The sequence below is a fragment of the Zeus faber genome, assembly GCF_960531495.2.
Source record: "Zeus faber genome assembly, chromosome: 17".
NCBI lineage: Eukaryota > Metazoa > Chordata > Actinopteri > Zeiformes > Zeidae > Zeus > Zeus faber.
Window position 1 is genome coordinate 28,897,683 of NC_137204.1, and position 25,000 is coordinate 28,922,682.

General features: G+C 44.1%; 1 protein-coding gene across 1 annotated transcript in view; it reads left to right on the forward strand.

Moving 5' to 3' along the window:
* The window catches only part of palm2akap2 (PALM2 and AKAP2 fusion), a gene marked incomplete at its 3' end in the record, with an annotated part of 105,378 nt that overhangs the window by 6,219 nt on the left and 74,159 nt on the right, over positions 1–25,000 (forward strand). The window contains exons 2-3 of the mRNA XM_080017724.1: positions 13,119–13,199; positions 19,751–19,881. Coding sequence (XP_079873850.1) covers positions 13,119–13,199; positions 19,751–19,881 — 212 coding nt within the window. The remainder of the gene's footprint in view (positions 1–13,118; positions 13,200–19,750; positions 19,882–25,000) is intronic.

Here is a 25,000-nt window from a genome sequence, read left to right on the forward strand (position 1 = left end):
GCATACTGTGTGTGTGTGTGTGTGTGTGTGTGTGTGTGTGTGTGTGTGTGTGTGTGTGTGTGTGTGTATGTGTGTGTGTGTGTGTGTGTGTGTGTGTGTGTGTGTGTGTGTGTGTGTGTGTGTGTGTGTCTGCATCACTCAATGAATGTCAAGCACTTCAGCTTTCTAATTAGCTGCTAACCGCAAGTGTGTGCGTGTGTGTGTGTGTGTGTGTGTGTGTGTGTGTGTGTGTGTGTGTGTGTGTGTGGGTGTGTGTGTGCGTGTGTGTGTGTGTGTGTGTGTGTGTGGGTGTGTGTGTGCGTGTGTGTGTGTGTGCGTGTGTGTGTGTGTGCATGGGGTTAGCATTCATTCACTGACCCCCCCCTCTCGGTCCGTGGTGTGTGTGTGTGTGTGTGTGTGTGTGGGTTTGTGTATGTGTGTGTGTGTGATATGTTTACATAGATGACCTCAACTCTCCGGCCTCCACAATCAACACACAGTTAGACAGACACCCAAATAACACACACACACACACACACACACACACACACAAAACACAAACACACACACACACACACACACACACACACACACACACACACACACACACACACTTCCAAACCCGGGAAGGCACAGCGGCGCTGGGTGGTAGAGGCAGTGTGTGTGTGTGTGTGTGTGTGTGTGTGTGTGTGTGTGTGTGTGTGTGTGTGTGTGTGTGTGTGTGTATGCGTGTGTAGTTGATATCTGTGTGTCTTTGCCGGTGAATGTGCTTGTTCCTGGGTTGGTGTTCTGTTTTTTGTTGTGTGTAGTTTATGCGCAATTGTTTGAAAGTTTCAAATCCCATATTTTCAAGAAGCTCTGAATGAGGGAGAAGGGCTTCAAAAGATGAAACCAGACTTTAATCATCCCCAGTGAAAATCAAGAGAAAGACAAAAATAAAATGGGATCGAATATACAGTATGTCGCCATAGAAACAGCGTCTGAAATTCCTCAGCGGTGTGATGAAAGCTCCGCTGCCTCTTCTGTGCAACCTACAGCGCCGTGGGGGTGGTTTTGGAAAACCCCTTGTTTGCAGAATACAAATTCCAAATTTGGGGCTCTCCCACCGGAGCTCCAGAAATAGATTTTTGCCGGGAATCGGCGCCGGTTTGAAACGCTCAGAACATCTGGATGCCCTTCTCTCCGACTGGCTCGACTTTGGTTCCAGTGGGTTATTTACATTTACATTTACATTTACATTTAGTCATTTATCAGACGCTTTTATCCAAAGCGACTTACAAGGGAGAATAACATTCAGCTACATTGCGACAGAGATTAGTGTAATAACAACATTGTGTTATTGTGTTTGTCTCTGAATGACTCTGACGCCTGGAGGTAAATGCAGTATCATAACAAACTCTTCATAAGGCTCTCAGACCTTCTGCTCAGAACTTGGACCCAAACAAAGCAATCCCCGTGAAGGCAGGAAGCGGGAGGAACTCGGGCGATGAAGGGTGAGGCCCGGCGGCTCGGTGGTTACCTACTGCCTCACAAAAAGAACGATCCGGGTCCAGTGTTTGCGTCTTCACCCGTGTGTTCCTACGCTCACATGGGTGTGCGCCGGTTCCATCCCGCCCCCTAAGACCCACATCTTAGGATGAGACACTCCGGTCGACGCCCTCGTCCAAGACAACGACAAACTCAAGAGCCGGAGTGGGTGGCCGGGCGCCGTGCCGTGGATGCCCACTGCGCCTGCAGTACGTAGAGTGGGGTTCAAACATGGGGAAGGCCACGCCGCCGGGAGTCACACGGTGTATGCTCTTCTTCCCAAGTTAAGTGCCAGACTGGCTTCTCTAAATCAGTCACCGATGAAGGGAACAACAGTTGGTCTTCACTTCACTTTGTGTACTGTAGTGCCTAGTGCCGGCGACATGGAAGCAATTTCGCCAAATTAGACAAATTTTAACGATAAAAACCTCAGCTGGTTTGAGGTGGTTTGAAAATCCTGTGATCGGTGTCAGACTCGTCTGAGACGCTTGGGAGACGATCGGGTTGGTTTGATATCATATTACGCCTCGGCCGGTCTTGGCTCCTGCTGTGTTTTGCTAGAATCCCAAGATATGCCGATCCTTGCCAAACCCCACAGTGTGTGCGCTGCATGCACCACACGGTGAAAGACAGACAAGCACAGAGTGGGAGAGACAATGCCCCACGACGCCCCACTGTGAAGTCGAGCGAGTCGGAATTTTTGGAGATTTCTTCCCTGAGAGTGAAAATCTCCCCGAGGCTCTTGGTCCTTCTCCCAGACCCCCGGCGGGGAGTAGAAGTTGTGTGCAAACACAGTGCTGAACACTTTTGGCCACTATTTAATAAGGTTCAGTCGATGGGACCCCTCAAGTAAAGGAGTCATTGGGGGTCCCCAGCCATAGATTATTCTGACTGTAGAGTTTGAGATTAAGATTAACCCTTTCCTGCGCATGATCTGCTCAATATGGGTGAGAGACCGTCGTTGTAGCCAGTCAGAAGTCCGTCTCAGGAATAGCCTCAAAGGAACAATGGACATCATTGTAGCCCTGTTGGAGGCAATTTAACGGACATTTCTATGCTCTTTGCTGTTTCAGTCACAAGTATATTTTCCCACTCTGCCCGACTGCTGTACTGGGAATCTGGGAAGTTACATCCGTCTTCCATGTTACTCATCATCATCATGTTTCTTTTCCCTCAGGGATCCCGGCACTGAGGTTCACACGCGGCGCTGAGGTTCACAAGCGGCTTTTCAAATGTGGGTCTGAAAGTCCTTTCAGGCTGTAACTGTGATAGAGAGCTGTGCACACAAACTGGACTGGCATGGGTTAAAATCAGCCGCTTCTGCAGCTCAGTGAGAAGAACAGAAGCAAGACTATAAATAATATACACCAAGGACACTAAAAACACTAAAATATCTACAAGTAAAGCAGCGAAGCAATCCTCCGGATCATTCTAGGGTTAAGATCCAATGTTTGAATGGCCCATAGTTTAGAGCATGGTTTGTGTTCAGCGGGGGAGGTTCCTTGTGGAGTCCAGCAGTTTATGGGAGCAGGGCGGGGGGAGGCTGGGTGAGGTTGGGGGTAAATACTTGGGGTGGGGCCGTTCAGGACGGGCCGGTAGGGGGTCTGGGGCACCGCAGGCAGCATTGCTGCCTGGTTAAAATTAGCACCAGCTGTCCTGATCCCCACCCTGTCGCAATTGGACAAGCTGGCATAGTTGTTGAGAAGGGGGAGGGACATCGGGGGCATTGTGTGTGTGTGTGTGTGTGTGTGTGTGTGTGTGTGTGTTTAGACTTCAGATGAGGCTAGCGATAAAGTTTGCAAGGGATGCGGATGGCTGTGATGGACGGATCAAATTTGATTCCAAACAATAAAGTAGTGTAGTGTAGTGACAAGATGAAGAAACTAGGGCTAAAAACAGAAATGTGTAGATGACTCATTGGAAGGAGTTCTACACTTTTTAAATCTGGTTTTTGTATTTGGCATTCAAATTTTCGTGGCCGCAAACACAGTTGTGTTGGGGGTCAATTGGTCACCATTGTCACTTGATTGATTAGACTGTTTTTTTATATATGTATCAGTGCATTGCACTGCTGCCTCACAGCAAGAAGGTCCTGGGTTCGATTCCCGCCTGGGGCGCTGTTGGCACCGTGCTCCGGCGGGTTATCTCCCAAATAGGAGCCTTTCTGTGTGGGGTTTGCATGTTCTCCCCGTGCTCACATGGGGTTTCCTCCACCTCACGTCAGTAAGGACCCCCCTCAAAAACATGCACCATCATGGTCTGACAGCGATGGACATTTATCACCTGGTCCCCGGGCGCGTCCACGTACGCTGCCCACTGCTCCTGGCTGTGGCCCCGGAGGAAGGACAAGCCAGGATGGTTCAATGCAGAGGAACCATTTCACCGGCACCATCAAAGCATGTGTGTGTGCAAGCGTGTAGTGTGGTGTGTTGCGTGACGAATAAAGACTCTTTCTTTCATATATATAGTGTTATATAGTGTTATATATTATTATATATATAGTGTTATATATTATTATATATATATAGTGTTCTATATTATTATATATTGTGTTATATATTATTATTATATATATAGTGTTATATATTATTTTTATATGTATAGTGTTATATATTATTATTATATATATAGCGTTCTATATTATTATATATAGTGTTATATATTATTATTTTATATATATAGTGTTATATATGAAGAGTGAAGAGTGAGTTGTTGAAGTTGATGTGTTGAAGCAGCGTAAGAATCTGAGCCACTTTAACAAGGAGCACATTGTGATGCTGGATGACTGGGTCAGAGCATCTCCACAAGCACAGGTCTTGTGGCTGTTCCCGCTGTGCAGTGGTTGATACCAACCAAAAGTGCTCCAAGGAGTCTAGTCCGTCTGGTTCGATGCCACAGAAGAACTACTGCAGCACAAAGTGTTGAAACAGTGAATGCTGCTGTGATAGAAAGGTGTAGAACACACAGTACAGGGCAGCTTGCTGCGTATGGGAGCTCACAGTGTCCATGCTGACCGCTGTCCACCCCTGAAAGCCCCTACAATGTACACGTGAGCTTCACAACTGGACCATAGAGCAATAGAAGAAGGTGGAGGTCTGATGAATCACATTCTCTTCTACATCATGTAGATGGCCTGATGGGGTTAGTGTCAGATCCCTTAGAGCATCTGTGGGATGTGCTGGAACAACAAGCCTGATCCATGAGGGCCCAACCTCACAACTTCCAGGACTTGAAGCATCTGCTGCTAACGTCTTGGTGCCAGATACCACAGGACACCTTCAGAGTCTGGTGGAGTCCATGTCTCCACCGGTCAGAGCGGTTTTTGTGGCAGGAGGGGGAGCTGCACAATATTAATGGTTTTTCGTGGTGGTTTTTATGTTGTGGCTGATCAGTGTATGTATTTTTTTTTTCTTTTTGACAAACTAAAACATAGCAATGCATGTTGTAAAGAGTCTTCCTCAGCCATCGGTCGCTGATTTTTCAGTTTTTATAGAAACTTTGTCGGTCGCCTGTTTCTCTGTCAGGGTCTAGGGAAATGTATCATAAGAATTGAGTATTGATACGTTCTGTGGCAATTAACACCAGATCCCAGTCTTATCACCTAGTTGTTTGAATTTTCTAGAACCCAAAAATGTTTAAATTAAAAAAATATATAAATGCTGTGCTCTGTCATCAGAAAAATGGTCAAGGAGGGTGTATGTTCTGAAACTCAGTTTGATCCTGGCATGGTCTTTCAGGACTGGTCATCTAACAAATGATTGACTGAGAGTGGTGTGGAATATACAATGGTATTTCATTGGTTAAATCAAATACTCGACTTATTTGCGTAAGGCCATGACTCTGCATTCTGAGAGAGCGAGTTCATACAGCAGAAATGCACAAATGAAAGAAAGGTTCAACCCAGAATAGTCCACCCCCCAACTATTATAAATGAAATTAGATTTAGTCCTGGACCGGTGTAGTCACTCCATTGATGCATGCTTGGGTACGGTCTCAATTTGGAGATGACTGTGGTGGGGCTGGAGCACCTGCTGCATCACATGATGGAGGAATGCGAGATGGAGGTATGCAAGATGGAGGTATGCGAGATGGAGGTATGCAAGATGGAGGTATGCGAGATGGAGGTATGCGAGATGGAGGTATGCGAGGCATCCCAATGATGACCTAAGTTTGCATTCAGACACTGAAACCAGGCTTGTGGTCACATACCAACACCACTAATAACACTCTGAAGAAATGGAGACTCCTCCTCGGCAGGGTCTAACTTTCTCTGAGAATTTGGGGGTAAACTGTTCTTATTTTAAGTGAAAAGTGGTTGACAACGGGGCAACCGGTCCATACAAGATGGTTCACAATGGCCCAATGCTGGTTGCCTGGGGCAACTGGGCAACCCTAACTGTCGGGCCTTAATAGGTCCTTTAAGTAAAAGGCTCTCAAAGAAAATCTGGGTCTTGGAGACAGCCAGCACACCTAGAAAAGTAATGGATGTACTCTAGCGTCTTGCTCAAGAATTGATGATGGAAGGACTGAACTTACAACCTTTCCCAAACGTATCTGTCTCGGCCCGGCAAGGCAAGTTATTTATACAGCACGTTTCTACAACAAGGAAATTCAAAGGGCTTAACATAAACATCAAAAGCATGAAGACAAAGTGCAAAAGAAACACATTATAAAAGGGATTTAAAAAAAAAAACCAGATAGAGTAGAATACATAGAATGCATCACATTATATACAAATACATTTAACTTACAGTGCAGAGAAAGAAATGAATTGCAAGCCTCAAATTTGGGTTTAGAAAAGCCTTGAGTTAAAAGCAGCGAGAGTTGCAGCCGAGCTGCAGTTTTCTGGGAGTTTGTTCCAGATACAGTATGCGGTGCATAATAACCGAACGCTGCTTCTCTGCAGACAGACAGACTGGAAGGTGCATAGACCCAGTGGCCGGACACAACAGAGGCTGTGATGTTTGAATGGCCGTGGATGTTTGCTTTGAAATTTGGTGGAAGTAAAAGCCGAAAGTCTCCGAAACTGAATGTACTTCAGGAAGTGCAGATACCAAAACGACGCACCTAAGTGCAGTAACAGAGTACTTGCATTTTGTCACTTCCCATCCCTGCCATGTTAGACCGATGTGAACATAGTACGGTATAAACATGAGTTTGATCAACCTCAAAATGGTCCTCGTGTTTGAGTAGCAGCCGGATCGTCAGACCTGCTCCTGTTGGCGTCCGGCCGCGTGAAGCTCTCACCTGGCGTTGACGACATTGATTTGAAGCGGTGGGTTGCATGTTAGACGCCGTAGTCGCTCCCTGACCGTCTTCAGGTTTTGGCATTTGTAGTTTTATTTATTTTATTTTTTTTCCTCTGAGAGAGATATAAACTTCTCCCTGTAATTTCTTTTGACCTTGTAACCCTGACCCCGTCAGACTAAATTATGCTCAAAATACAACAAGCCACGATGGTCTATTCTTAACCGCTTGAAACTCAGGCTTTTCCTATTTAAACCTTCTCCTTAAATGACATGCCTGTGTTACTTAGTAATATCTCCAAAACTAAAAAGTCTGCATACATGGCTCTGGCTTCCTTGGATAGCCAAGGAAGCAGGGAACGGGCGTCCAACTGTCAGTAAACACATAGTATTTTCATTTCAGAGTAAATGAAGCAGATGGAACAAAGGAAAAAATCGTGTTTTCGTCCTCGCCTAGAATATATTCTGAATTAGAATGGCAAAAAAAACATTATAACCAAGATTTCATGAACAATGACTTCAACTATACCACATTTCACGACGATAAACCACAGCCCAAAAGTTTTAGAGAGCTTTGAGTAGAGCTTTATCCGGACAGACTCTTTACTTAGCGTCCGACTCCTACTCCTCACACACGGAAACACAGTGTATTCCTCTGTCCCGGATGGGGTGATGAGGTGATCTGGGCTCTGGGATCGTTTGCTCTGGCCTGTCCTGTGTGGAACGTGACCGGTGGGCTCCTTCATCCACCTCAGCAGCTCTTAATCTGACGGAGCTGCATTACCCCATCAGAGGAGACCTCAACTGCATCCTTATCATACCAGAGTGACCCTGAACACGTGAGAGAGGGGGAGGGAGGGGGAGAAGGAGCGAGAGAGGAGGAGAGGTGGAGAGAGCGGGGGGATCATTTTTAGGTCATAACATCTGATTATTATTATTATTCGTTCATTAGAAAACATTGACATCTTAACGTTAAAACAGTGCAATATGACTGGAATGAAAGCCCTGTTACCATGTGAGCGTCTGTGAGAGTCTGTGTTTCTGTCTGGGTGAGTCTTTTTGACCGTCTGTGAGGGTCTGTGTGAGTCTATGAGGGTCTGTGTGAGTTTCTGTGACTGTGTGCATCTCAGAGTCTGTACGAGTGAGTCAGCGTGGGAAGGCACGAGTGCGTCTCCAGGAATGTGGACATTTTTCCCGCCGGGGGAGGAAGCGTCGTCCTGTGGGGAGGGAGGGGTCGCTGGGGGGCGGGGGGGGGGCTTTCACAAAGGGAGCAGTTGAGGGAAAAGGACTCCAACGTGCTTCCTTTCAGTTTGTGTGAGATGAACGGACACTATCAAAGGCACCGCGACGTCATTTCTCTGATGCTTCCGTCCGACGTGCGCCTGCTCCGTTCTCAGTTTAGGAGCAATGTGAACGGGCGGTGTGAACGGGCGGTGTGAACGGGTGGCGTGGTCACCCGGCGTGGAGCGCACAGCTCTGGGCGGCGGGAGAGTCGACTCCGACACCTCCCGAGTTGCTGCGCCGCCGCGGGACGAGTCAAAACCCCGAGGGTTTTAAAGCCACGGTGTTCCTCTCGCCTGCGCCATTTGAATCCCTCCGAAGCGGTGGGAGAGGAACCCAGCGGCCGCCGGGGAACCTCCCGTACAAGGCACTGGGGCACGGGGATATCGCAGCCCTGGAGACGGGGTTTTTATTTTTTTGCGTCAGGGTTTGGGAGTGTGTGTGTTCTATCAAAGTCTCCCCGGCGACACGTTTCCACAGGAAGTGCTGCTTCTCTGTCACCTCCGGCCGTCGCCGCGTGTCCGCATCTGCGTCTGAGTCTGAGTCCGTCTTTGTGACTGTATGTGGACGACACACCCTGAATGTTTTGGTGTGTCTCTGTGTGCGTGCGTGTGTGTGTGTTTGGTCCTGAGTGTTTGCCACCATCTGGTGACCACACCATCCCCACCATGACCCTCTGGTCCTCAGCTGTGGGAACGGCCACTGAGGTCTCTGTTCGCAGGGTGTGGAGATCGTTCTTTGTGAGTCTGCGTAGACATTTGGTGTGGGTGTGTGCATGTGTGTGTGCGCGTGTTTGTGTACATTTGTCGTGTGTGTGTGTGTGTGTGTGCGTGTGTGTCGAGAGAGAGAGAGAGAGACAAGTTTGGTGAAGAGAGGGCGATAGGCAGGGAGGTTTGGCAAGGGAAGGCAATTTTATTTGCGCAGCACATTTGAGCGACGAGGCCATTCAAAGTGCTTTACTTTAAACGTCAAAAGCATTAAGCCAAAGTGCAAAGAAGTAAATAATAAAAGGACATAAAATGCATAAAGTAAAAAAAAATGTAATACATAGAAGGCATAGAAGTTATAGTGCAGTGCAAGAAATGTATCAAAGAAACGGTGTTTTACTCTTTGTTAACAATTATTTTGCCTATTCCCCAAATTGTGTTTAACCTTGTCAAGGCGATATCCTAACCCCGTAGAACAGGTCTGGAGATCTTTTCCTCGCGTATTCCCTGAATAGCGTTTTACCTTGTCAGGGCTCTACCCTAGCCCCAGAGAACCGGTCTGGAGATCTTTTCTTTGTTAGCAACTACTTTGCCTATTCCCAGAATGGTGGTAGAGATGGTAGAGAGAGTTCTCGGGGAGGATCAGGGTTAGGGCTAGGTTAGCAGTACTACTATGTGCTAAGCAGCTTATTACAGTATGCATGCTCTCATAGCAGTGTTATTGCACAGGTCTTATTGCACAGGTCTTATTGCACAGGTCTTATTGCACAGGTTGTGTGAATGTGCCTGGATTGATCCTACAGATCCGGGCTTTTGAGGAGCGTCCTCATCCTCCATCCTCGACCTCCGTCCTCATCCTCCATCCTCATCCTCCATCCTCATCCTCCGTCCTCATCCTCTTGTTCTTCTGCAGCCCCACAACGTTCTGTGCAGATCAGCCGAGTTGAGCTCGGTTCTACGGGGTTCTAGCCTGGTGTTGCGCTGCGTTCTGTCCTGGTTCCGTGTGGTTTCCTTCTCTCTGTGTTCACCGGGGTTGTACTGTTTATTTTAAAGGTTTGGTTTTTTCCCCCTACCGATTTATTTTTAGCAAACAGGAAACATTTGAGAAAGCAGCGCTCAGATCCCACCGGGGGGCGGGGGGGGGTTGGGGGGTGAAGATGCAAAATGTTTACACAAAACTAAAAAATGTTTACACAGCAGAAAAACAGTTTTGGAGACGAACCAAACCAAACCCAACTGTGATCTGTGAGAATTGGAATGTGCCCATGACATTTTCATGGAGGAGGGATCCTACGAGGGGGGAGCGGTGCCTTGACCGACAATTCATTACATTAATCAGACGCTTTCATCCAAAGCGACTTACAATTATTAAACACTGACGGACGCAGCCATCAGGAGCAATTAGGGGTTAAGTGTCTTGCTCAAGGACACTACAGCATGCTATCAGGAGGAGCCTGGGATCCAACCAGCAACCTTTAGATGACTAGACCACCAGCTCTACCTCCTGAGCTACCATCCCCTATAAGATAAATTCACTTCAAAGAAGTTTTAAAAGGGAAGATGAGATGGAACTTTATTGATCCTCCAGTGTAAGACGAGGACGAGGATGGATACTAAACGTACAATACATACATTCAGGAGTAAAAAAAGTATGTGAAATGAAGAAATAAACACCTCATGAATAAAAAAAAAAATTAATAAATAAAAAAAATAGTCATGACGCTTTAATAATACTTTACAGCTCCACAGAAAAAAAATAGAAAACGTTTTTAAAAAGCTGAAAAACATTGCCCAATATAGAGAAATAAGCGTATATACATAACAGATACAGCCAAATATTTATTACATTACATTACATTGATCAGACGCTTTTATCCAAAGCCACTTACAATTATTAAACACTGACGGACGCAGCCATCAGGAGCAATTAGGGGTTAAGTGTCTTGCTCAAGGACACTACAGCATGCTAGCAGGAGGAGCCTGGGATCCAACCAGCAACCTTTAGATCACTAGACCACCAGCTCTACCTCCTGAGCTACCATCCCCATTTATCATAGAAAAATATTGAATAGTTTTTTCTGTGATTCTATACACAGGATCCATTAAAGGCAAAAGTATATAGTGTATTAATTATTACTATGTACTTACTACAGTCTACAATGTTTGTGTCTCCTATGGTTTTACAGCGTTATTACAATATATTGCAGTTATTGCACAAGGTGTGTGTGTGTGTGTGTGTGTGTGTGTGTGTGTGTGTGTTTATGTGTGTGTGTGTGTGTGTGTGTGTGTGTGTGTGTGTGTGTTTGTGTGTGTGTGTGTGTGTGTGTGTGTGTGTGTGTTTGTGTGTGTGTGTGTGTGTGTGTGTGTGTTTGTGTGTGTGTGTGTTTGTGTGTATGTGTGTGTGTGTGTTTGTGTGTGTGTGTGTGTGTGTGTGTGTGTGTTTGTGTGTGTGTGTGTGTGTGTTTGTGTGTTTGTGTGTGTGTGTGTTTGTGTGTGTGTGTGTGTGTGTGTGTGTGTGTGTGTGTGTGTGTGTGTGTGTGTGTTTGTGTGTTTGTGTGTGTGTGTGTTTGTGTGTGTGTGTGTGTGTGTGTGTGTTTGTGTGTGTGTGTGTGTGTGTGTGTGTGTGTGTGTGTGTGTGTGTGTGTGTGTGTGTCCATAAGAAACACAAATAGTAAAGTTTACCTTGTTTGTTTACAGTAACTCACCAGGTCATGGACGTTCTTGACCCTGTTTCTCCCTCCACCTCAATGCCAATTACCCCCCCCCCCTCGCTTTGGAGCTCCTGCACCCAACCCCTCCTCTTAACCCCTCCTCCTAACCCCTCCTCCTCCTCATAGACCTTCACCCCTCCCATCCCTCCATATCCCTGACCTCCGTAATGCCGCACTTCCTTCCTGTGGAATCATCCATCCCTCCATCCATCCATCCATCCCTGTATGTGTCTGAAGGAGGCAGGCATAGTGCAGCCACTGGGACCAGGCCCCGGCATAAAGTATCTGCCACAACAAGAAGAGATGTTTTCCGCGGCGCTGGATTCTATCTTTTCACGTCACCATTTTCTTCATGTTTGATGAAACTGAACTACTGTTCTTGATACTGCTCCATTGAGAGAGATTTGTTTCTTTCCATGCACGGTCCAGGCTGTGCTGCTTATTAAGTAAGGACTTTACGTCCAATGTTAGGGTTAGGGTTAGGGTTGGATAACCACTCGAGCTTCCTCGGTACCAGGTGCCCGGTTGGAACCATGTGAACTGGAACAAAAATGTCCCTCTTGGGCTCCTCTACCTCCTCCGCCTTTCCACCCTTCCACCGAACCATTTTATGGCTTTGGGTAGACTTCAACAGTTCCCCTTTTCATATGATTCAAAATATCCTTTGCTAATGTTGAAGATAACCTGGACAAGCAGTTGCTTGTCTTTTGTCACACACACACCGAGGCAGTGAAACGTCTTTCCCGCTTTCCCCCCCCCCTCGAGGCTTGTCCTTCCTCCAGGGGTCAGCACAGGAACGGTGGGCAGCCTACAACGCCCCGGGACCAACTTCAGCACCCATCTCTGGTCAGACGATGTTTCTGGTTGGGGTTCTTATCAGTTATATGGAGGCAACCCCATGTGAGCACATTCACTCCACACAGAAAGGCCCCTCATCAGGAGATAACCCTCCGGAGCGCGGTGCCAAGAGGGCCCGAGCCGGGAATCGAATCCACGACCTTCTTGCTGTGAGGCAGCGGTGCAATGCACTGTGCCACTGTGGCAGACTTTAATCTGCCCAGACCTTATTAGAGCAGCACCCCTTACTGGGGGTAGGGTTGTGGTGCTCTGCTCTGGTCCGACCCGCTCGTGCCATTGTCCGTTGTTTTCCCTCCAGACCTTTTGTCTCCAGTCACGGTGCATTGCATGCTGCATGGTGTTCATGCTCATCCATCCTAGTGTCAGCCAAGATGAAGGAGTCTTCAATTTTGGAATTTGGCAATAGCATCAAAATATCCGATTTGCTGACAATATTATTTCCGGCCACGGTGTTTGAGAGGAAGAGAGTTGAACTGTCGGTGAACCAGTCTCCCAGAGGTGGAACTTCCACGTTCAGAAAGTCCTTCCTCAGTTTCTTCAGTCAATCATCTGGATGCATAGGAGCTGCAAAACATGGCAGGACTCTTCATTTCTGAACCTAGAACGTGTCCACCTTGGGAATCGTCTCAAAAAGTTCTCCAGATTTTCTCCTGACGATCCTTCAGACGGGGGAAATATCTGGAAGGGTCAGGGGTCATAATCAACATCTTATGTCACTGAATCTCACAGATTGTTTACTTAACTTTGGGTTATTTGGAGTTCACGCTCTCTCTAATGCATTTTTGTTTAATTTTCGTTTTCTTTTTCAGGAGAAACGTAAAAGGCAAACGGAAATAGAAGACAAGAGAAGCCAGCTCGATGACTTGGTGCTACAGCTACAACACCTCAAGGTTGGTCAATCTACACCCGTCTCTGTGTGTTGTTTATGTGTTTGTACGTCTGTTTCATTTTTTTTTTTTTCAACCTTCATTTTCCAATCAAGTTAATTGAGAACAAATTCTTATTCACAATAACAGCCTGGCAAGAGACAAAGGACCCCCTGTGGGAACGGGGGTTGAATAAATAATTAAAAACAAGGGAGCCCCAGAAACATATGAGGTACGAACAGGCAAAGCGCAGCACAATAGACAGCACAGCCTACCCTGGTACATAAAAGACAACAGGGCAAACAACAATAAACAAACAACGCTCCGTTTTCAGGGTTTCTTGCAGCTTGTTCCAGTTGTCGACTGCAGCGACTTGAAAGGAGGGGTGACCCCAGGACAAATGTGCTTTGGGGACCTTGAGCAGAATGTGCGTGTGCAGTGCGAGTGTTGGGAGAGGTTGAACGTTGCAGGAGGTGTCCGGTGGGGGGGGGTGAGACAGAGTAGTGTTTTGTAAACAAGCATCCGCCAGTGGATTTTTCGTCTAGTTTCAAGGGAAGGCCGGTTTACGGAGGAGTACAATGTGGTCCTGATGTGATGCGTCCCATAAGGAGGGTCGGTGGCAAAACGGATGTCAGAATGATGAAGGACATCTAATTGATCGAGAGCTCCCTCGCTCGTCGATCAGTAAATCATGTCACCGCAGTCAAACAAAGGGAGGACAGTCATCTGGACCAGGGTAAGCTTGGCAGATGCTGTGAAAGAGGAGTGATTCCTGTGCAGGACGCCAAGCCTGGCCTTGACCTTGGCCTGCAGCTTGGTCAAGTGCTGTGGGAAGGACAGATTGCTGTCAATCCAAACCCCCAAATACTTATAGGTGTTGACTAACTCGAGCTCTCGGCCACCAGAGAACATGATTGGACCGGTTGGGGCGACGTTGTTTCTGCCAAACCTCATGACCTCAGATTTGCTGGTGATTAAGGACCCAGCCAAGGGCACCCTGCCTGAATTCCCCGGAAGCTCTCCTGAAGAATGTTTAGGACAGCATCCGGGGAGGGGCCAACAGAGTCTAAAACAGTGTCATCGGCATAGAGGTGGATAGAGGAGTTCCCTACTGAGTGATGTATATTGTTCATGTAGGGGGCCCAAAGAATGGGGGCGAGGATGGAGCCTTGCAGGACGCCAGCCCTGTCCCCAATTATCTGGAAACAAATATAAAATATATTGTAAATATATTGAATGTTGTATTTTTCATGGATGATTCCTTCATCCATGAATCCTTCATTTGGCAGACCTCACTATACTCATATATCTTTCTCTCACTATGTACTTAATCTAAAAATATACTATCAGATAGAAAGATGTGTGTTGTAACATAAACCTTAATAATTACAGAAGAATCAACCTAAAATAAACCAAGAAAATAGACCCACGAAAATGGTAATAAACAATATAGTTAAATATAAACAATAAACTAAAATTATAAAAAGAGAGGTCTAATAAAAAAATAGATCTAGAAAATGAGCAATAAACAAGAAAAATGTGGTTGTGTGAAACAGTAAAAACATCAACAGTAAAAATGAATGACCTGAAAATAAACGATGAACAATGACGTCCTTGCTGCTTTGTTCAAGGGCTGCTGCTGACGCTAATGCACTGCAGGTGTTGCATGGCAGGCTACCAGGCTTCCGTTGTGCAAAACCCAAGTCCATGGAAAGTATTTTAAACATTTACTATAAAGAACATGGAAACCCCCTCTAATTAGAACGCATGTAAAATGAGTCCCAACAAAGTATTTGGCATGAACGGTTCTTTCATCATCTCATACATTTCCAAAGTCCGGCAATCTATTGTTTCCCAAGAGTTTTACGCACGTATGGAAATGATGACAAAAGGAAATAATGACCAAAACCATATGCACGCAGGGAAAATTCTAGATGCTATAAAATGTATTGCGTCTACTGAAGTTCCTAGCGAGATAAATAGAGATGTTTTTTCTGTTTTCTGGTTTAGCTTTTGACGATGCGGCAGTGGGATCAATGCCATTTATTTTATATAATTTATTACACATTTATTACCATTCATTTGAATCTCAGGGGGGGGGCGATTAGTTCTCTGCATTTGACCCATCCTAGTACGTCAGTATCTAGGAGCAGTGGAGTACGGGGACCAACTCCAGATCTTGACCGATGCCTTGCTCAGGGTCATCGGCAGGAGAGTCGTACCCTGAAAACATGCAGACTCCGCACAGAAAGACCCCTGTTGGGTTGAAACCCAGACAAATTCACAGAACCTTCTTGCTGTGGTTGAGGGAATATAGGACCTTGGGAGCGTAGGACCTTAGGAATGGAGGACCTTTGGGGAAGTAGGACCTTGGGAACGTAGGACCTTAGGAATGTTAGACTTGGGGAATGCAGGCCCTTGGGAACATACTGTATGCCTGGGAATGTCGGACATTAGGAATATAGGAACTTGGGAACATAGTATGTTGTGAACATACAACCTTGGGAACATAGGACCTTGGGAATGTAGGACCTAGGAATGTTGGACCTTGGGAATGTCGGAGCTAAGAAACATAGGACCTAGGGAAAATAGGACCATGGGAACGAAAGACCTTAGGAACATAGGGCCTTGGAAACATAGGACCTTGGGATCATAGGACCTTGGGAATGTAGGACCTTAGGAACATAGGACCTTGGAAACATAGGATCTTGGGAACATAGGACTTTAGGAACATAGCAGCTTGGGAATATAGGATCTTTGAAAAATAGGACATTGGGAACATAGGACGTTGGGAATATAGGGTGCGGGTAGCTTCGGACCTTAGGAACATAGGGCCTTGGGAACATAGGATCTTGGGAACATAGGACCTTAGGAACATAGCAGCTTGGGAATGTAGGGTATTTGGGAAACAGGACATTATGAACATAGGACGTTGGGAACATAGGACGTTTGGAGCATAGGACCTTAGGAATGTTGGACCTTGGGAACGTAGGAGCTTGGAAAGGTAGGACCTTGGGAAAATGGGACCTTGGGAACATAAGTCCTTGGGAACATAGGACCTTGGGAATGTAGGACTTTAAGAACATAGGACCTTGGAAACATAGGGTGGACCCCTGTAATATTTAGACTTACTACAAGTCCTTGTTCACAGAGTCAGACCTCCAGGTTAACAGTGGTAAAAGTCCTCCACAGTAGTTAAGATTCAAACATCTGGATTTGCTAACCAGTGCCACCCAGGGGTCCAAATTAAATAATGAATGAAACAAGCTGATTTAGAGCTGAGAACGGTTGGATCAAAAACACAGCAGGACTTTTTACTCTCTGAACCTGCAGTCTTTCAACACTGTTAGTAGGTCTTCATGTAAGTATCCCTGGATTCATGTTGGAGCCAAATCAGTGCGGCCTTACTCTCCAGAGGCGAGTTTAATGTCTTTTATGACTCTCTTACTGTTTTGGATGCACTTTGGGACGCCATGTCTGCAGACTATTAAGTAAAGTTATTTTATAACTTAATTTAAGGGAAATTACATATTCAAGGTCTTTTCATCGTGACCCAATACTCCACTGACTGCTGCGCTCTATGTATGCAAGTTTATGGTAGAATAAAACTTCATGATGGTGATGACGTCAGTACTTGGTTCTACAAATGAGACCATTTACAGTTGTAATTTTAGCCTGATGTTTTTGTAATAAATCTATAGAAGCTGCAGAATTAGAATTATTACCCTGACTATTTTATTGCTTTGTTCTATCTGTGGGGCTGTGCAGGGAAGGAAAGGGTGGAAAGGTTAATACTTCACACAACCCATTCAGCTGAATAAGGGAATTGAACCCATGGTAATGCCGAGCTCTCGGCTCGCGGTTAAGCTTCTCGAAGAGAAGGGAAAAGAACCTCTATCCCAGGCAATATCCATGCCTTGCTCTACCCACTGAGCTACACAGGGAACAGAAGTAGAAATGAAAGGTTTTTGAGATTTGCGTCTCAACAAACCAGAATTTTTTTTTTCAATTTTTCAGACGCTTACTTTGTTTGGTTAAGTTGATGTAACGCACTGTGAGCGATGGAGGACTTCCCGAACGATGAACGACAGGAGGAAGAGTCATTCGGCGCGAATGTAATTCTCATAAGAATTTTTAATTCTGTCAAAATTATTATTATTATTATTATTTATTATTTTGTTGCAATGCGTAAGTATAGATCCGTCGCATTCAATATGAATAACACCAAATGCCTTCACCTTTTCCTTCACTGATGTAATCCTCAGTCATTGTATTCGTTTTGTGAGTCAAACATTCAATCAGTCGCTCTCTGGCTCCTCCAGGCACCGAATCAAAACAAATCGGTCCTTGTTGGGACCTCTTGCTCTTTTCGTTCATGAATCCAGGTTAAGACTCAGCTAAATGAGCTGAATGTCTGTGTTTTCTGCAAACTAAGCGGACGAGCGACTCTTTTGCCGAAGTGACTCTTGACTCATGACTCATTTACAAGATTTGTTCGCTATGAACAAATGGTTTGCAACTCTTGCATCATTATTGCGTTCCTCACTGGTTCCTTTTAGGCTCGGGCAGACAGCAGCTCAGATAGCATCGCTGTTCTGCCAAACACTCTATTTACCGGCCATTGGCTGTGAGTGCCGGCGGCCAGGCAGCGTGAAGCCGCCTTTGTAGCCTCCATCCCCAGAGAGGCTGGAGCTGGAAGCAGATAGGAGCCCGGAGACCTGATAAGGACCACTTCAGCCATGGAGTGTCCGGAGTCTGAGAATAGCAGCCAAGATCCGGCTCTGGCTCTCCAACGCTCAGAGCCACAACAGATATGAGGATCAAAGAGCTGCTGATAATCTATTTTTATTCATCTGTGCATTGGTTCATTCATTCATCTGTTCATTTTCTTGGCCGACCCATTATTTTTATTTATTTATTTTTTATCCTGGCTTAATAAAAGTTAAATAAAAAAGAAAAAAAAAAAAAATGCGATAACGCCCACATTTTGTAATAACAGCATTTTGAAACAACAGCTTTTTGTTATATCTTCCCAAAATGTTGCACAGTTGAACTGTATTATTTAATATCACCAACATTTTGCAATTTGTGGTGTGTTTTTGTTTCTGTGTGAAACGTACTCATGTACCAAAGTTTCTCGCTCACTCGCTGTAAATGGAGAGAGCAGTTTTGGTGTGTTATTACATAAAGTATTGAATTATCATACTTAAATCATAACACATTGTACTTATTATGCAATACATAATAGCCACCGCATTAGGTAATGTCTTGTTACAAGATGCAGAAAAAATGAAACGTATCGTGTTCAAGATGTTAGTTGAACGTTTTCCACCAAAAATCAAGGCCAAGGCATTTATTCCTTTTTTTTCATGGACGAAAGCCCCAACCTTCCCCTCAACGTCCCAGGCAGCGCTGAGTGGAGCTGAACAGGAAACGTGATGTTTGTTTTACTGGGTGAGAGAGAGAAGGAAACTTCCACTGCTTTATAAGTCACTGTGGATAGATGGATAGATACATGGATGGATGGATGGATAGACAGATAGATAGATAGATAGATAGATAGATAGATAGATAGATAGATAGATAGATAGATAGATAGATAGATAGATAGATAGATAGATAGATAGATAGATAGATAGATAGATAGATAGATAGATAGATAGATAGATAGATAGATAGATAGATAGATAGATAGATAGATAGATAGATAGATACATGGATGGATGGATGGATAGACAGATAGATAGATAGATAGATAAATAGATAGATAGATAGATAGATAGATAGATAGATAGATAGATAGATAGATAGATAGATAGATAGATAGATAGATAGATAGATAGATAGATAGATAGATAGATAGATAGATAGATAGATAGATAGATAGATAGATAGATAGATAGATAGATAGATAGATAGATAGATAGATAGATAGGTAGATAGATAGATAGATACATGGATGGATGGATGGATGGATAGACAGATAGATAGATAGATAGATAGATAGATAGATAGATAGATAGATAGATAGATAGATAGATAGATAGATAGATAGATAGATAGATAGATAGATAGATAGATAGATAGATAGATAGATAGATAGATAGATAGATAGATAGACAGATAGATAGAACAAACCTAAAACATTAGCTGGAAAATGAAATAATCCCATAAAATAAACCGAAAAATTGACAATGAACAATAAAAATGTGTCTATATACAACAAACTCGACAAATAATAAATAATAATAAACAAAAAATAGAAACCTAAAATTAACTTAAAATAAACCCCAAAAATTTGAGAGTGTATTTTACAGTTTGTTTATTTTACAGTTTCTTTATTTTACAGTTTGTTTTTGCAGCTAATAAGGTTCATATATTTTTCTGCTTTTTTATTTGAAATGTTGATGGAACACACACGTCGAAACACGTCTTTTTGGCCCGAAAGGTTAATTTCCCTCTGTTTGTTCCATTTAGTGCAAACACTGGGATCCCATCAAACTGCTTGTGATGCCTATTTCTACATGTTCAATCTGGCTGTTACCTCACCTGACCGCCCTCCCTCTCTCCCACAGTCCAAAGCCATGCGTGAGCGCTGGTTGCTCCAGGGAACTCCCAGCGGTGGAGTGGAGGAAGAGGAGGGTCGCCGGAAACAGCTGGAGTGCGATGAAGAGCAGGGCAGGCGGTTGGAAGACATGATTCATAGGTAGATACAGGAACTCACATCTTAAAAAAAACAAAAAACTGTGAAGGTTGTTCACAGGTGTAGTTTGACATTTGAGCTGGGCGTGGAGGGGGTGGGGGGTGTCAAACGAACCAGGGGAAAATAAACAATGTTATGATGTCATCAATACACTGGCCAAGCAAAGCGCAGCACTTAGCGTTTGGCAATAGAAGACAAAATGGGTGGAGACGCAGCGCGGGGAGGCGCTTGTAGGGGCTTTCAGATTCACAGGAGAGGCAAAATAAAAGGAAAGATTCAATATATATACTGTTTATCTGATCCGACATTTACCACGATGGACATGTTAAAAATGCTCCAAAAAAAGGTACTTTGGTTCGGCTCTCAGGTCCCCGGAGCACTCTCAGACTTCCGTCACCAAATGTTATAATAATCCATGAAGGTTCCATTGTGCGGTGTGAGATCCCCCGATCAGACACAAGTTGGTGTTTAGCGACAAAACACGCCCGTTTTTCATCAACACGCTTGTAAAAAAAAGTTCTAAACAAGGGACGTTTTTCTTCTTCTCTGGTTTATTTTTGGCCGATGCGCCGTGATTGGCTCAAGGTGGAGGGGGCGGGACATCTGGTGCTGCATGGAATCCGACCCGTGTATTTGTCACGTACTTCCCTCAACAACAGCGCTACGCTTCTTAGCTTCTTGCTGCAATTTCAACCACATTAAACGGAGTAAACAAAGACCAAATGAAAATCTTATCTGTATTGTAGTCACATATCTCAGCCACGGGGGGCGGCACCCTCGTTAGCTCCACCCACAATGTTGTGGTTTTCAGGGTCGATACCGGTTTCATTGCTGTGTCCAGAACTGAGATAGCAAAAGGCTGCATGCTAACCGTGTTAGCACCATGCATGGCTGCAGATGGGATCAGCTAGCCTAGCTCCTGTGGGAGTGCACCTTCTAGTGTCTCACTTCAGAGTTATTTAAGCCGTACTTGTGTGTTTATGTCGAGAAAAAATAAAAGACATAGAAACAAGATCTTGCAAATAAGTTCAGTTGAGTGAAACTACATTCAGAACTATTTTATCTGTGTGCTGGGTGCGGTGATCTTCAGCTGCGAAGCTCATCGGTAGACTAAGCTTAGGGTTAAGTTTAGTGGGTCAAGGTTACAAACACAAATTGGGATCTGAGTTTTTAATAGTGTCTTAAACTAGTAAGGGGTTGTGGGTGGAGAAAAGATAGAGGTGATGAGGTCTGAAACAGGATGGAGTGATGATGGCGTTAGGGTCCGGGTTAGGATCGGTGTAGAGTGATTTTTTGGGTTGGGGTTGTCCACCAGGGGAGGGAACAGAGAGGCAGAGACGCATAAATAAACGACAGAACGACGTTTATTTCAAAACAAACGTTCGAGCCGGGTCAGGTTGATGGAGCGATGGGAAAGTTCTCTCTGAGGAAGCTGAAGGAAGGAAGGAAAACAGGAGGTGATGTGACCCAGACTTCCCGCTGTCGTCCCTGGGAGGAGCTTGTTGGTTTCCTTCGAGCTGTGAGACACTGGTTCCCCTGTGAACAGTGAAGAACATGAGCTCATCAGAGTGTCCACCGCGCCCCCACTGAGCTACCACCGCTTGGTGCTTGGTAGTTTGTTTGTAGTTTGTAGCAGATCGTTGTAGCTGGTTTGTAGTTTGTTTGTAGTTTATAGCTGGTTGTTTGTAAGTTGCTAGTCATCTGTTTGTAGTTTCTAGCAGATCGTTGTAGTTTGTTTGTTTGTAGTTTGTAGCTGGTCATTTGTAGTTTGTATGTAGTTTGTAATTTGTTTGTAGCTGGTTGTTTGTAGGTTGTTTGTAGTTTGTTTGTAGTTTTTAGCTGAGCGTTTTTGTTGTGGGTAGATCACTGTCTTTTGTTAAATCAAAAGATGGAACTGCAATAACAATATTGAGAAGGAATTTAAACTGGATCCATTCATTGTAGCTGTTATGCACAATTATTATGTTGTGTTTTTATTATGTTCTATTATAGTGTCATTAATTATTCGTTTTTATTTTATTGTTTAGTTGTATTTTTAGACAGAACAGCAATAACAAAAAAAAATAGTCAATTTAATTGAACTGTGTGTGTGTGTGTGTGTGTGTGTGTGTGTGTGTGTGTGTGTGTGTGTGTGTGTGTGTGTGTGTGTGTGTGTGTGTGTGTGTGTGTGTGTGTGTGTGTGCACAAATCGAAAGCAGGAAATTAATTTGAAGTGGATTCTATATGATTTATTCGAACAGTCCGACACAGTTATTCTGCCTTTGACCTTCAGCGTCGTCTTCGATGAAGGAAGCGCAAAACAAAATCAGTTGGGAGTGGGAATAAAAACCCACATTTTAATATTATGGTCTGCTTTCCGCCAGACGGGTAGTTTGGAACAAGCATTAGTTGGGCCAAAAGCCTCCTCGCTTGTATTTTGTGACTTTCTTTTCCCCCAATTTTCCAAAAGTAAACGTTATGAAAGCTCTCGCTCCCGTCACATTCAAACATCAACCTCTAATTCCATTTAACGTTCCATGGACGGAGCTCCTGAAAGGTCAGCGAGGACCGCGTTACGTGACCTTTTCTGTGTTTACGCACATCGTCCAAACCCTGGTGCAGGAGCAGCGATGCAGTTATGACTCTGGCTGAAACGAGGGGGAATAAAGCCGTGGGGTCACATTCCTCATCTGAGGACTTTGAACAGACGCCGAGTCCCCGAGAGCGAGCGAACAAACTGCAGCTTTTGATGCCGAGGGCGGAGATAAAGCTTCCTGAGCTGCAGACGGGAAAAGTCCCCGACGGAAGGTGGAGCGAGGCCACGCCCCGGTGTACGCCCCAGGCTTTGTGGGAAACGTCGCCCAAGGTCCAGGTTGGATTCCGGACGATCCACCGTGACGCCTCACGGACGTCTCAACATTAGTCGTCTGCTAGTAGTTTGAAGATGGTCGTTTGTAGTTTGTTGGTAGTTTGAAGCTGGTCGTTGTTGTTTTGTAGTTGGTCGTTTGTAGCTGGTTGTTTGTAGTTTGTTGGTAGTTTGTCGGTAGTTTGTAGTTGGTCATTTGTAGTTTGTTGTTGTTTTGTAGTTGGTCATTTGTAGTTTGTTGGTAGTTGGTCATTTGTAATTTGTTGGTAGTTTGTAGTTGGTCATTTGTAGTTTGTTGTTGTTTTGTAGTTGGTCATTTGTAGTTTGATGGTAGTTTGTAGTTGGTCAATTGTAGCTGGTAGTTTGTAGTTTGTTGGTAGTTTGTAGTTGACGTTTGTAGTTTGTTGATAGTTTGTAGTTGGTGGTTTGTAGTTTGTTGGTAGATTGTAGTTGGTCATTTGTAGTTTGTTGGTGGTTTGTCGTTGGTCATTTGTAGTTTGTTGGTGGTTTGTAGCTGGTAGTTTGTAGTTTGTTGATAGTTTGTAGTTGGTGGTTTGTAGTTTGTTGATAGTTTGTAGTTGGTGGTTTGTAGTTTGTTGGTAGATTGTAGTTGGTCATTTGTAGTTTGTTGGTGGTTTGTAGTTGGTGGTTTGTAGCTGGTAGTTTGTAGTTTGTTGGTGGTTTGTAGTTGGTGGTTTGTAGCTGGTAGCTTGTAATTTGTTGGTAGATTGTAGTTGGTCATTTGTAGTTTGTTGGTGGTTTGTAGTTGGTGGTTTGTAGCTGGTAGTTTGTAGTTTGTTGATAGTTTGTAGTTGGTGGTTTGTAGTTTGTTGGTAGTTCGTAGTTTGTTGGTGGTTTGTAGTTGGTGGTTTGTAGTTTGTTGGTAGTTCGTAGTTTGTTGGTGGTTTGTAGTTGGTGGTTTGTAGTTTGTTGGTAGTTCGTAGTTTGTTGGTGGTTTGTAGTTGGTGGTTTGTAGTTTGTTGGTAGTTCGTAGTTTGTTGGTGGTTTGTAGTTGGTGGTTTGTAGTTTGTTGGTAGTTCGTAGTTTGTTGATAGTTTGTAGTTGGTGGTTTGTAGTTTGTTGGTAGTTCGTAGTTTGTTGGTGGTTTGTAGTTGGTGGTTTGTAGATGGTAGTTTGTAGTTTGTTGATAGTTTGTAGTTGGTGGTTTGTAGTTTGTTGGTGGTTTGTAGTTGGTGGTTTGTAGTTGGTGGTTTGTAGTTTGTTGGTAGTTTGTAGTTTGTTGGTGGTTTGTAGTTGGTGGTTTGTAGTTGGTGGTTTGTAGTTTGTTGGTAGTTTGTAGTTGGTGGTTTGTAGTTGGTGGTTTGTAGTTTGTTGGTAGTTTGTAGTTTGTTGGTGGTTTGTAGTTGGTGGTTTGTAGTTTGTTGGTAGTTTGTGCTGGTGGTGGCACAAAGCGTCAGGTGGAAACATTGTATTCAACAAGCAGAGAAAAGGGGAGAAAGGCGACAGAAGGTGATGAAGCTGAATCCTTTCCTGAACTGGAGGCTTTGAGTTCCCTTCCTGCGTTTCCTGTCCAGGGAATCCAGCTTGTTGGTCCAGTAGTTTGTAGCTGATACTTTGTCGCTGGTCGTTTGTAGTGTTTAGCTTGAACTTTGTAGTTAGTCATTCGTAGTTTGTTGGTGGTTTGTAGTTAGTAGTTTGTAGTTTGTTGGTGGTTTGAAGCTGGTTGTTTGTAGTTTGTTGGTAGTTTGTAGCTGGTCGTCTTCCACTCGCGAACAGAAGATAAGGAAAAACAATGAAATGAATGAAATGAAATGAATGTGGGAAATGGCGTTTGGCAAGTCATTGATATTGAATGTGTGCATTTACACTTTGCACCCCCCCCACCCCCCCCCCCCCCCCAATGAATACTTTTGACAGACTCAACTGATTCTTGTTTAATAGTTCTACTTTTACTAGTTTAATAACTAGTATGTCTAGTTTAATAACTACTATGTTTAGTTTTATAACTAGTATGTCTAGTTTAATAACTAGTATGTCTAGTTTAATAACTAGTATGTCTAGTTTTATAACTAGTATGTCTAGTTTTATAACTAGTATGTCTAGTTTAATAACTAGTATGTCTAGTTTAATAACTAGTATGTCTAGTTTTATAACTAGTATGTCTAGTTTTATAACTAGTATGTCTAATTTAATAACTAGTATGACTAGTTTAGTAACTAGTATGACTAGTTTGGTAACTAGTATGACTCGTTTAGTAACTAGTATGACTAGTTTAATAACTAGTATGTCTAATTTAATAACTAGTATGACTAGTTT